The 14,946-nt window shown below is 30.5% G+C and overlaps 1 protein-coding gene across 1 annotated transcript in view; it reads left to right on the forward strand.

Moving 5' to 3' along the window:
* LOC111612688 (DAZ-associated protein 1-like) overlaps positions 1–14,487 on the forward strand; it is a 28,579-nt gene extending 14,092 nt beyond the window's left edge. The window contains exons 2-4 of the mRNA XM_023353933.1: positions 6,420–6,460; positions 11,714–11,880; positions 14,425–14,487. Coding sequence (XP_023209701.1) covers positions 6,420–6,460; positions 11,714–11,880; positions 14,425–14,469 — 253 coding nt within the window. The 3' untranslated portion in view covers positions 14,470–14,487. The remainder of the gene's footprint in view (positions 1–6,419; positions 6,461–11,713; positions 11,881–14,424) is intronic.
* The last annotated feature ends 459 nt before the right edge of the window (positions 14,488–14,946 follow it).

A 14,946-nucleotide genomic window follows, 5' to 3' on the forward strand; every position in this document is an offset into this window, starting at 1 on the left:
TCACGGATACGAACAAAAACTCACCATACGACGTTACATTAGTTCGCATTTTTCATTTGTTTTTCTTACTACAGTTATTTTTTTAAATGTATTACTTGGCTTTAATTTGAGTATGTTTTCGCGTTAGAACGAATTATTTGGTTTTACATGTAATCGTATGGGAAAAGATGATCCACCTTACGACATTTTCATGATACGATCTCAGTTTCGGAACGGATTAATTTCGTATCCTGAGGTACCACTGTAATTTGTTCCGAAGCATAAAATAACCATATGCCGGGTAGTCAGGTGTGAAGAGATGGAGGAACACTTTTTTCACACATTCATACAGATACAGACTTTTTACACATAGCAGCAGGTCTCTTTTTATTGTTTTTTAATCAGAGTCAGATTTAGGAGAGGCTACCAGAACTTGCAGAGTCAACTCTTGTTCAATCCTTTGGTTTTTGGCAGCCGGCTTCTTGAAAAACATGTCCAAGGTGGTCTGTTTCTCTCTCTTCTTCAACACCTGTCAGAAATGACGGGCAAGGGTGTCATTGTAGAGATCATTGATCCTGTTGGCCTCAGCTCTGTTTGGATAATGAGTGTTGGTAAACTCCCGAACCTCTCCCCATTTGACAAGGAAGTTTTTGTCAACTTTCACTCCTTCTGATTTCTTGCTTTGTTTCAATTGAAATCACCTTTCTGTTTTTTTAGAAGCCATGATTTGCACAACACTTGAATAAATGTAAATACCCTGCACTGAGGTGATGTACTGTATGTAATAAACAAGGGAGCAAGCTGAATCCCAACAGGAGCTCAGTACTTCATATATACTAATATATTCTAATGATACAGTAGAGCGTCAATTTTCCGAATCAATTGGGGACTGGGGTTGTCTGGATAACTGATTTACGTATGAAGAAATAGTTTAACGTACTGTATCCGATGTCGAAATTTTTATCCGTTGCGTGTTGCTTTGCGTTGAATTTTTGTCGATGTTAAGCCTAACAAAGACTATTGTATCGTTAAAAATTATTTTTTTTCTTTTGTACAAACAAAATAAATATATTGAAAAATATAAAAATAATAAAAAATTATAGTTCAGATGTTAATTTGGTACCAAAAACATAAAATATTTGAGTAACCCAGTGATGGGCAAACTTTTTAAAGAGCGGGCCAAAGGAAAAGAAGAAAACTTTAGGCGGGCCAATATAATTGTAACCCTGCGCTGCATCTGAAAATCCAGGTGGCGCTATAAAAACATGTGCAGGCCGTCCGCCATATTTCTTTTTCTCTCTTTCGGCTACGCTATGCACGACGAGTGGATGTTCTGTACCGAAGCATGCTTGTAACCGATCGAGCTTTTACCCAATAAGTGTAAAACAAAATTTTGTACATGATTGTAAATAAACTTTCATGGTGAGATATAAAGCTTCGGTTATTTTATATAATCAACGAACATTCAAGTTAAGTGGTGCATCAACCACCACAGCCTGTATTCTTTTTTACTCGTCAGATTAGGAATAATGTCGCGCGGGCCGGATAGAACATTTCAGGGGGCCGCATCTGGCCCGTGGGCCGTAGTTTGCCCATCACTGGAGTAACCCAAGACATAGCCAAAGATTGAAGTGCCACAGCACTGGCGAAAATTTAAATTTGCTGACTGGAATTCTTTTGGATGATTGACTTTCGGAAAATCGACGCTCTACTGTACTAATATATTATAAAAATAGCTGATTGTCATTGGCGACGGCAAAAGAGTGGAAACATCATTCTCACTTGTTCGCAGTGTCCGTTATACCAGGCATCACTGTATATGGAATTCACATATTCATGCACAGTTAAGGCCATTATATTGATAAATGGAATAGCGCCACATCAAATTAATGTAAAATAATGAAATTTGATGAAAAATCATTAGTTTTTTATCTTAGTTCAATATTATTTTATTTGCATTAGTAAAAATTCATTTTTTTTATTTTTTTGAAACTGACAAATCATATAATTTTTTAAAAGTGTTACATTATTAAGGCAATGGCACTAGATAAGAAGGACCAGGTTATTTGAGAAGCCCTATTATCATTATCATTAACATATTAATCACCACTATTGAAAAAAATTGTGCCCCACAGCCTGTTTTCTTTTTTTCTATAGATTTGTATTCTTTTCATGTCAAAAAACCTGAATTTTATGTGCTACCATACCCACTATATTTGCCAGATCTTGGACCCTTGTATTATTACTTGTTCTGGTTTTTACAAAATTTTTTAAATGGTAAAACATTTACTTCAAATGAGGATGTCAGGAAATCACTTGGATCAGTTTTTTGTAAGCAAAGATCAGAACTTTTATGAGCATGGAATAATGCTACTAGCAGAAAGATGGAAAAAGGTATAAGGAAAATGGTCAATATATAATTCAATAAAATATATATTATAAGAATTTTTTTCATGGGGTACAAATAAAATTACTTTCCTAACAACCCAATACAATCTATCTGAAGGCTTAGACAAATGAACTTACACTACAGACCATGAGTTGCATAAACTGCCTCTCAGTTGGTAAAGTTTGTTTTTGTGTTTTTTAATTAAATTACATTTACAGAATGCTCTGTGATGTACTGCTGGTGCTCTATGGAGCATACTATGTAATCAGTCATTGAGGCACAAATCTTTTATAGTATCTTGGAAGAACAAGGGGAAATTTTTAGCTAGTGACACAAGTGGTATCTTGTGGTGGTTAACATGTTAAAAGCTGGGTGGATAAGCAAACAATGCAATTAATGGAGAGGTGTTACATATATATTTTTACACACAAACTTAGAATGGTTAATGTCGATGACTCTTTTGTCTTAAAAAGCCATTTTAGACTCATGGTTATTGGTTTTTTATTCAAAAAGCCCTTTCCAACTTTATCTAGAAGTGGCATCAATACACAGGGAGTGTTTGTTGAAGGTCATGTAGTGCAGATTGTCGTGAGTCTACATTTAATATAGACTGTGTTATATCTAATTCAATTTTTTTCTTAATTTTTGAATAAATATATTTTGAATCAACTGGATAATTACAATTAGTGTTTTTTGTTGTAATTTTTTAATAATTATAAATTTCTTGTAAAGAGAAAAAAACAAGTGATACCACTTACTAAAATAAATGAAAGTGAAAAAGCTGTCTGTTGGCATTACCAGAACAAGATTGAGAACAAAATATGAACATTTTCAAAAGCATATAACACTCATCTTCAGGTACTATGGATGTTAGAGTTAGAACACAGTCTGCCAAAAGACAGCTTTTTCACTTTCATTTATTTTCCTTGTGATTTTAAATTTGAGAAAGTTCAAACTTGTAGATATTTTCTTTCCGATGCATTTGTTCTAATGCACTTTATAATTTTTAATTTTAAAGATATGTAGTAATTTTTATAATTGAGGATGATATAAAAGACAAAAACATTTCTTAACAAAAATGTAATTTGGTTTCCAGAATTAAGCACTTTTTTCTCATCTTTTTGTTGTTTAAGTTGTGCATAAAAACTAGTTTTATCTGCAGCTGGCTTTATTTTGAAATATTTATGAATGTTAAAAAATGTAGTTTAATTTGTTTTAGCAATCATTTTTTTCATCAAATTTTATCTAAATTTGTATTTCCTAATGTGGTCTGTGATTCAATATTGATCTGTGGAAAAAATCTGTTTGCAGAAAACTTAAATATGAAATAGCAAAAAGTAATGAATTTCTAATAAAATAATTTTATCATTAAAACTTATTATTTATATAAAATTCTTTATTGTGTAACAGTATGCTAGAGTCTTGAACTTGGTAAGACACCAGTTATAATGAAAATTACCATATTTTACAGCATATTTATATTTGAGAGGGATCTCAAGAAATACTGAAAACTATCAATTTTTAGCTGAAAAAGTTTTGGAAAAGTCTTATTTAGATTATTTTTAACTTAGCAAAATTGTTATACAGGTGTACCTTGCTTTAGTTGTCTGCAACGTCTTCTCATGTACAGCACCCAGGTACTTTCCAGAATTCCACATTACACCATAAATAAAAATATAGGAGTTACAAAGTATATATGAAAAAGCTATTAATTTACTGTTTTATTTGTGATAAAAAATATTTTTATAATTGATTTTTCTTGTTTTTTTAACAACCCAGAAACCACCCTTATCTGGAACATAACTTGTATTAGGAAGTTATTCCTGTAATTTTTCATATTAATTGCAAAATACTCTATTTTTGGTCAGAAACAACAACTTTAATAAGTGACTATTTCCACGAATATATCTGGTCTAAACTCTTGTTCAAACCCACTTCGGGCACTTTTTCCATCCTTGAAATTAGGTGCAGGATGCCAGTGTTAATGAATTAGTCTAGCAACAAAGGAAATTTATTTCAGTTTGATAAAAATTGTCCAAAAATGAAAGAAATGGAAAGTACTGCTGTTAGAAGATAGTGTTAAACCATTTTCATTTTCTCTGATAACTTTATCACAACAGCAATTAGCGGCAAGTTTATTTGTGGGGAAAATGCAATTTATTTTACCATAGACCTACTGTGTTTTTCTTAGGAGTATAAAATATTGTACATGATACAATTAATCAGCTGATCTCATCATTTGATAAATTTTATTTTTTTGAAGCTCATGTACAGTACATGTGCGATAAATAGTTTCTGTATCAACTTACCTTATTTCTGTGATATTTCTAGAAAAATAATATCCAAGTCATTTTTCATGCAAAATATTCAAAAAACCATAAATGCATTATTGCAAAAATCAGTTTTACAGGCAACCTTTCTTTTTCGATTTCGTGATTGTTGTTGATGCGATGAAATGGTATTATGAGAAGAAATAATAAAATCGTTTTATTATTAATTAATAATTTTTTATTGTACTTAAGAAAATATTAAATATTTAAAAAATACAGTATTTTTAAAGTTAAAGTAAGATTAAAGGAAACCAAAACCAAAGTGGTGAAGAGATATACTACATGCTTCTATATCAATGGCATAATACACATAACTGAGTAGCGAACAAAGAGAACCAAGTTGAATTAATTAAGTCGGAAAAAAGAAAGTGTGTATTATAATCAAGAAAATGCAAATACTGTATTAATCTTTAAAATACTGGTATATAATCTGTCTTATAAAATCATGATGACTTCTGTTAATCATGTTACCTGATAAGAATAAAATACAGTATCAATATAGCTGTATTATTGAAAAAATTCACTTATTTATGCTCACCTCGAGTTTTGCTTAGTAGATATTGGCTTTTAGCCATATCTGTGTGCAAAATATGTGTGGAAATAGTGTTACAGCACCACTGACTAAAAGACCACTTTTTGAAGGAATTATGGGTGGTTGCCATAGACAGGTTCTACTGTGTATGAGTCGTGTCACAGCGTAGCCAAAGCACGATGTGTAGTAGGCATGCTCTGTTGAAACATTCGTGTCACTGTCACAAGGCAAAGGTAATTGTACATAGATACTTCCTAATGGTGTCTTGAATGTTTCCTGAATCTAGTGCCCATTAGGAAATGCCTATATATAGTACAACTGTCTTGGCAGTCTGTTTTGTGACAATGACATGGATGATTCTTTCAATAGAGCATGTGTTTGCCTACTACATCGTGTTTCAGTTATGACACAACTCAAATATTTGGAAAGTCAAAATTGATAAGACTACTAAAAAGAGATCCATTATTCCACAAAAGAATGTGTGGAGGTCTACAAAATACCTCCACACATTAAGTTCTACAATGTGTAAGTTTGCATATATGGGGCCACTTCCAGAATGCTTGAAAGTAGGTTGACAGTACTGAGATGATATGTTGCTTAGTAGATGAAATATGAACTAGCTAGGAACATATTAGAATATGGTTTTGAGCCATTATGGGCAGACACCAGTCTAATTCATCATGGACCATGAACTGGATCTAATTATGTAAGACACCAGAATAACCAAAAATCCTGTTATTGCCACACTTGTGGTATCGGTCATTCACATACCAACAAAGCTCTTACATTACTTCTGTGGTATGTTGGTAAAACATTTAATATATTATTGATTTTTGGTTATTCTGTGTCTTAATGTAAAAATTCCTTTAATAATTCAGTGTAAGCTAAATAGGTGTTGTTTTTAATAGATATTTCAAATTAAGCATTCTATTCTTAAATGCATTTAAAATTAAAACAAAAAAGACATTAATTTGATTATAGGTTATTCTGTTCTGTTATTTAAGTGTTCTTTAAAAAAAGTAATAAAATTTCTAAGTTAATGTATTTCTCACGATATATTAAGCATTCCAAAAATAATTTATTAAAAATTAGTTTCCCTAATCAATACTTGATTTATATTATTTTATTTTAATCAAATTTATAGAATTACTTTCTTGTAATTAGATTTAATATTTGATTTTTCTTTCAGGAAACTTTTTGTTGGTGGATTAAGTTGGGAGACAACACAAGGTCAGAATGAATGTTTTTAAAAATTCTTTTAATGATTATTAAAAATACATATTTTTACAAAATTTAAGAACTGTTTGCTATTTAAAAATTTAGATGTTTAATTAGATTAAACACATTTTTTCAAAAATTTTCATTTATAAGGATATTACAATAGTTGCTATTAACAATGAAAAATTTGACTGATTTAACAATTGCTTAATAATAGTGGTATCTAGGGTTTTTTCAATGGGATCCTAGCTGTTTTTTAACCCAGGAAATCCCATAAATTTCTTAAAAATGCCTTTTTTTCTTATTTTGTGTTAAAGTTGAGGAAATTTTGTAAATAGAAAGTATAATTATTAACCCATAAACTTTCAGAATACATTTGTATTTATTAATTTTAAGCCTGCTTATTAGTTTTTAAATTTTTGCTTCTTGTGACAGGACTCTGAAAATTCTTTACTTGTCAGAACCTGTAATATCTGGAATAATTGTGCTTTTGCTGTCTTAATTTTTAATTAACCATGCCCAGTAGCTTCAATAACTTCATTATGCCAGATTGTGCAAATTGGGCAAGGATACAAACGAGTATGCAAGTATGAAGTTTTTCTTCATAAACCCGATTATTAAAGCCAAACGAACTGCTGAATTATTGGACTGTAAGCTCGATGCCACTATTAAAGCAACCTAGGTAGGCAAATCAAGAAAACTAGAAGGCAAAAGAAATGCTGTAATGCATCTCAAAAATGAACTAGAAATTTTCCAGACTGCAAATGAAAAAAACAAATCTGTCTTCTTTTAAATGCATTAAAGAAAATTCCACCCACATCAGTTGAATCAAAAAGGGCATTCTTGTTAGCAGAACTTTTCTTTAGTAAAACAAGAATCAAATTGAGTGATTGGAGTATTGACCTCTTTGCTTTTTTAAAATGTTGTTATAAAAGTTTGCAATAATATTTTGTATTGTTTTATTTAAATAACAAAAATTACCTTCTAAGTTAGACATTTGATCTAAGTTCATTTTTTTTCTTTAAATTTTCAACTCGATTCAAAGGCATTTTTGTTGTAAGCAGTTTCCAACAAACTTAACTTTTTCTATTTGTGAAAATTTCTATGTAACTCAACAGTAATTTTTTATACATATTTTACACAGCATTATTATTATTATTGGTTTGGAGATTGCAGGATGTATTAAGTTACTTAAAATGAAAAATAATTATATCCCAAGACAAGCAAAAGGCCGGGAAATGATAAGCCCTAGTGGCATCTCATAGTTTGAATGTTCCAGAATTTTAATGTTAAATTTGAGAGAAATTTGACCTGAATTTTAAGAGATTCTTTTACATTTGAACTGAGCATACAGTGAAAAAATGCACTTGCTAAATAAATAGCATCTGTTGTGTGCCCAGGTTGTCTCTCACTTGTGCTATAAAAGCATGTCATATTACTTGTGTTTGGTTTTATATATATCATTCTTGCCTATTAACTGTGGCATTCAAGAAGAGTGTGGAAGCAACAAAGCCTAAGAGAAAAGTTGTAGTACAGTAGAGCGTCAATTATCCAAATGCCGATCAACTGAAACGTCGGTTAACCAAAAGCATTTCAGTTGGACTGTGTCATGCTGAATCGAATGTTTTTGATACTAGATTAACTTCTAAAGGATACTTTTTTGTTTTTATATTTTTCAATATATTTATTTTGTTTGTACAAAATAAAGAAATAATTTTTGTTATGCTTAACATAGACAAAAATTCAATGCGAAGCAACACGCAATGGAGAAAAATTTAAACATGGGATATATTAATATACTATTATTGGGATATACTATATTAATAATGTATTTTTTCATACATAATCGGTTATCCAAAAAATCGATTTTTCAAACAACCCCAGTCCTCAATTGATTCAGATAATTGATGCTCTACTGTATTGACAATTGAGATGAAAAGGGAACTTATTGCAAAGCATGCATGAAAGAAGTATTTAAGTTTATCAAAATGTATATTTTCTTAGGATCTGGAAACAGATTTTACCCTCGATTTACGAATAGAGGAAATGTATTTGTTAATATGTGTGTTTCTTGATTAACATGATGTATGTTAATTAATTTCACACATTGATCAAATCCCATGTTAAGTAAGGGATATCTATACCAAAATTTAGTGTTGATGATTGAGAAAGTGAAGCCAAGTTAAAGGGGTAATACAAACAATAAGAATTTACTACAATACATTAGAGAACAGGTTTAAATTTTGGTCCACCTTACATTTGAACTGGTTGCCATTTTCAATAATGTAGGAGTAAATCCTGTGCTGAAATGAGGAACTAATCTGGGCCAAGATGTTTGTTGTGATCTCAGACATCAGTTATCTTTTTCCTTAAATCCTCCAGATTTGCAATTCATTCATGATATACTAATTTCTAATGTCTCCATAGGAAAAATCCAAAGTTGTCATATCTGACAAACAAACTGGCCATTTGTCCTCATCTTGATACCTGATCTATCTGCCTGGGAATACAGTAGAGCGTCGATTATCCAAATCAGTTGGGGACTGGGGTTGTTCATAACATCGATGTTTCGGATAACCGATTGTATACGAAAAAATATATTAATTTATCCCATCTTGGCATTTTTCTCCATTGCGTGTCGCTTTGCGTTGAATTTTCGTCGATGTTAAGCCTAACGAAGACTATTGTATCATTAAAAATTATTTTAACGATCGTGTTTACTGTATATAAAAAATTAATTTTTTACGATACAGTAAACACGATTATCATTCAAAAAAATTTTTTTAGGCTTAACATCAATGAAAATTCAACATGGTGTAACAGGCAACAAATAAAAATTTCAACATCGAATAGCTTAATGCCTCATTTCTTAAGTCCAGATACATGTACATGATACCAGTTAAATGGCCATGTATGAAAGAGGGTCTACTGAAATGATTTGATAGGATCTATTCCCACGCATGGATGTTTTGGAGTACAAATTCAAAAATTGAAACTGGGAAAATTCATGTGTGTGTGAATTTTTCCAGTGTTGAAAATAAGATGGTTTCTGATTAGATATGTACAGTAACAAAACTGAATTATCATCATTATTATTGTAAGGAATACAAATCGTTTTAATCCCAAACAACTATAAACATGAAATTAGGAAAATGTTTAATCTGTAATTACTACCAAAATATATGCAAATTACAGCAAACTTTTAAATAAACATCTGCCATAAGTACTCAGTTGTCAATTAAATTGTTGAAGCAAGAGAAATAATGGTGAAACTTCTGGATTCCTGGCATGCAGAATTAACTTGTATGATTGGCAGAATATAGATCACTTGTCATAGATGAAACTTTGATTGTGATTGGACATATATGACATTTTTTATGCTTACGTATATATATATAATTTCTCTTTTGAATACAGATTAATTTGACTAAATTTTGAAAATGTTTGAATAGGCGAAAGCTTAATTTTTGAAGTTATAATTATACAGAATACATTTTGAATATTTTCCAAAGTAGAAACACTAAGATCAGAAATTTTTTGTGCTATGCTCTTTAACTGCTGTTTATACGAGGAGAGATGATATTAAAGGTAGGGGCCAAAATTACACTAACATTTATAATTAAAGAAAATATTTAATATATTCCACAATAACTACATACATTGTTTATTTCTTGACATAGTTGCCTTAAATATTGAGACATTTATCCCAGTATGACACTGTTTGAACATCCCTTCACAGTACTTTGCTTGAAGTAGTCCAGAATGGTGTCTTCCAATTCCTCCTTATTTGCAAAGTGTTTCCTGTCAAAAATTTCTTTAAAGGTCCAACTAAATGAAAATCTGATGGGGAGCTAAATTGGACTATAAGGAGGATGTTGCGGGACCTCCCAATTCCACTGTGCCAACCACGGTTTGATTTGACGTGTGGAGTATAGTCCAAATTTAGCCCTCTCGGATTTTCATTTATTCGGCCCTTTAAAGAAATTTTTGGCAGGACAACACTGCAGATCAGGAGGATTTGGAAGACACTGTTCTGGACTACTTCGAACAACTTGACAAGCAACAGAGCTGTGATGGAATAATGTCTCAACATTTAAGGCAATTATGTCAAGAAATAAACAAAAGTACATAGTTATTGTGGAATGTATTAAATATTTTCTTTAATTATAAATGTTAGTGTAATTTTGGCCCCTACCTTTAATTAAATTAATTAATATCAAACTCACCTTGTAATATAGGCTTATTTGAATGTGTTAAGCAAATTTAAGTTCTTGTGTATGTGGTGTTTAGTGCCTGTGGCATGTGGGACAAAACGACATAATTTTGATGTGTTCTTATGCATTAGTCTTCAGAGCAGAAGCTGACAAACATATTAGCTTTTACAATACAATATGAAGTTTATTGTCATATCTCTGTGAGTTATATTGGTAGGCGCAACTGCTAAACTTTTTTGCACAAATGGTTACTGATTGAACTGCCTCGCCAGTAACAAGTATGAAGCCTAACAAGAAACATTGTAGATAGACCTAGTTGTCTACATGTATAGTATTTACTAACAAAGTGCTGATTATGTAAAATGTTTTTTGTTGATGATGACATATGTGCCTTACTGGCTTACAGAAAAGGGTGAGGTCATTAACACAGTCTGCAGACAGATGTACATTTAATTTGCCACCATAAAATGTTTGAGCCTGATGAAAAACCATAGGAAGTCCCTTTGCAATTTAATGAATGCTCACACAATTTTGTAGTCAAATGAATTGTTTTATTTGTAAAAAGAATTTGGAGTAATGGTGAGTAGGAGTCCTGTTTTAGTAATATTTGCATTCGAATAAAGTTTGTTTTTTCATGTTTTTCTTTTAATTGTAGGCAGCATCAATTCATATATTTTCAATTATACTTTATTTTGAAATAAAATAAAATTATTTTAATAAAAGAATTTTGAGTTCTTACTCATTTTGCTTTGATTTTCATATTGCACGTGTTCAGATAATCAAACAAGATATTTGCCATCAAATAACTATGACATACTTTTTAATGAGCTAATTGAACTTATTCTGGAAAAAAGATGAAAACTGCATTTTAGAACTTAAATATTTATTTGACTAAGAGATGTTTGTGGTAAACATGGAATTTAAAATAGTGTGAATTTCTAAATAATTAACCTCTATTATTAACTTGTAAAATTGTAAATTAGCAGCTTTTAATCAGGTTGGATAATGATGATTTTATTTTTTAGTGAAATTTATTTATTTATTTTTTTAGAAAATCTTCAGCGATACTTCAGTAGATTTGGAGAAGTTGTAGATTGTGTTGTGATGAAAAATAATGAGACTGGTCGGTCTCGAGGATTTGGCTTTATTACTTTCAAAGATCCAAATTGCGTCTCCATTGTGTTATCAAGTAATCCTCATGAATTAGATGGGCGAACAGTAAGTTTGAAATCAATAAATGTAATAATTTGTAATAGGTACATCAGTTACTTCTGTCTTGTATTTATTAATATGCATAATGTATAATAGGTTATCATCATGTATAATTTTTTTGTTTGAGATACTTTTAAGAAAAGACTTCAAATGGCAAATATATAATACAACATTTTAATGAAGACATAATACAGAATAACTTTGATGTCAAAAAATTATGAAAATTTGCACCATAAAAATTGTTGAACTTAATTTTTTTCATTACAGTGGGTGATCGGTTAATGAACATAATCCGTTCCAAGACTTTATTTGCTATCTGAATTGTTCATTAATTTACCATAGGTTTTTATGGGAATTTGATTAATTTGTTCTGGAGACTCCGAAAAGTGAAAAAAATATATACTTTCTTACTACATTTATTTATATGTAATAATAAAGATACATATAGTGTGTGTTGCATTTTTATTTATTAATAAAAATTCAAGACTGTGTATATATGTATGATAGTTATTTGAATGTTTTTTCCATTTGTGGGGGGTTAAAGAATCTGTCCAATGTTCATTGCTTTTCTCTTCTTTGGGATTTTTCAGAAGTAATTAATAGCATTGTAATTGTAGAGATCCATGAGCGTATTAACCTCAAACCTGGTTTGGATGCCATTCTAAGACCATTGTTCTGACATTCACCCACTTTTTCAAAAGATCTTTAATAGCAGATATTAACATTAGTCCTCTATTTCAGAAGAAAACATATCTCGCCAAGTTTCTTGGCGTTCTTCTATCGTTAGGTTCCATTATGAGATCTTCAATGTTCTTCATTTTCAGATGTGATTTTTGTTACTCCTTTAGCTGCTTTGAGTCTTCTTGATTATTCTGTATCTTTCTTACATAAGATTGAACTGTGCCCTACTGTAGACCTGTTCAAACCATACTGCCCAGCAACATCAGACATCTTCTGCCCACTCTCTACCTTTACTATTATATCCTCATCTTTCGAAAATAAAAACTGACGTAAAACTTAACAAGTGCCTATCTGACAGTCTCGCGAATACTATAAAAGAATTGTTTCTGTCAGAAAAATAAAAGGCTTGAATTACAAGTGAGAGTTTCAAAGTTTGGAGGAATACTATCTGATCAGTATAATACCGGGTTGAGGGTCGATGTCAACGTCTCCCCTGCTTCAAAAAGTTTTGAATTGTTGCCTGAAGACAAGGGAAGACCAATCGGTATCCATTATTTTATGTCGCTTTTTGTGTTCATTATCTGATTTGTTTGTAGTCCGAACTGTTCATTAACCGATCACCCGCTGTATATTGAAATTTAGAATAGAATATGATGAAAAGGATTGATTATAACAATTTTTATAATGTGCCAATTTTCGTGTTAAATTATTTTTTTATATTAAAGTTATTCTCTATTATATGTTTAATGTTAGAATATCATTAAAATGTTGTTACATTACAAATTCTGGATTTTTTTTTGGATTTTTGGAAATTTGGATCAAATTCTGTTATATTTCACACTATTCTTATTATTCAAAAATATTGAGACTATTTGAAAGATATTTCATAGATATAATACAGGTAGCCCTTGGTTTACGCCGCTGCACAATTCGTGATTTTGCTCTGTAATTCCCTGATTTTCGTTTCAGTGTTGCCGTATTTACTGAGCCGCGACATTGTACATTTGTTAAAACAAAGATTTTTATTGAATATATTTATTTTTTCTGTTTAATATTATTGAGTATGTATACATTTGCATTAAATTAATATTATAATACTAAACATTTAGGTACCCGCGAGTCAAGTTATCAAATTTAATAGTTCAATAAATGGTGTCCGAATCCATAGCACGATTGAATTTATCCCGTATCAGTTCGTTCAGGAAAATACCTTACGACGCAATAGCACTTCTGGCGATCACAAACTATCGTTAGTGAGACAAATTACTTCTCGTTGGCCAAACGATATCTATCGCTCCTTAATTTTTCCGCTCAAACTGACCTTACATATGTGCTACGGCGACCAGTGGTCGACCAATCAGTGTCTCCGCTCATCCATAGCTCTACGTCTGGTTAATGTATCCTTTCAACTATGGAAAGTTTAACGGTTGAACTTTGTAAGTTAGACAATGATTGGGAGCGAAGTGTGAATGTAAAAAGGAGCACTGTCCCATCCATTCAACCATATTCCGAAATTCTCAATGAAAGAAAAGAAAAATATAAACAATTAAAGATGGATACTTTTTCCGAAAAATGTAAGAGATCCAAAACTAAAATTTTTAATAAAAACATTTAACATTATGATAAAATACATTTTAAAAATTAAATTTATTTGTACTTTGTATTATATTGTATTAATAAACAAAATTATTTTCGTATTTTTCATTTGTGTAGAACCTAACCCTATACCTCAGTGTAAATATGGGTTTGTTTTCCACTAATTCGATTTGCGCCGGCTTTTGTGGGAACGAAACTGCGGTGTAAACCGAGGGCTACCTGTACTTTGGATATTTTTAATTGCTAATATAATTTATTTTTTAATTATTTTAGATTGATCCAAAGGCTTGTAATCCTAGAGGGATGCAGAAGGTATGAAGATATTACATTTTTGAGAGATCAGTTTCTTAATTTGTTTTTTGATTATGATTTAAACAACTANAACTGTTTTAAATATAAATTTAATAATTTAAGTGGTATAATATTAGAGCATGCCTTTAATTAGAATCACTTAAGTTTAAAAATAGCTTATAAAAATTTTGGATGTTTGTTCCCTGTTGCACTGTCATATTTGGCTGTTTTGTGGAAAATGAATATTTGATTTATAAAATCAGTGGTATATGGGAGAGGAACATACAAGATTTTTTAATAGTAATCTAATAATGATAAATTTTAATATAAAATATTTTTAAATTAATAGTTGGCAAAAATAGTTATAATTTGAAATATAGATTGCTTTTAATTTAATAAAATTTAAATTAATTTTAGTTATGGGTTATAAATTTTAAATTACAACTTTAGCATAATTAAATTTATGTAAGTGAAAACTTGTATAGTTCTAGTTATAGTAATTTG

This window comes from Centruroides sculpturatus, unplaced genomic scaffold, assembly GCF_000671375.1.
Source record: "Centruroides sculpturatus isolate CEXI.00-Female unplaced genomic scaffold, Cexi_2.0 scaffold1779, whole genome shotgun sequence".
Lineage (NCBI taxonomy): Eukaryota > Metazoa > Arthropoda > Arachnida > Scorpiones > Buthidae > Centruroides > Centruroides sculpturatus.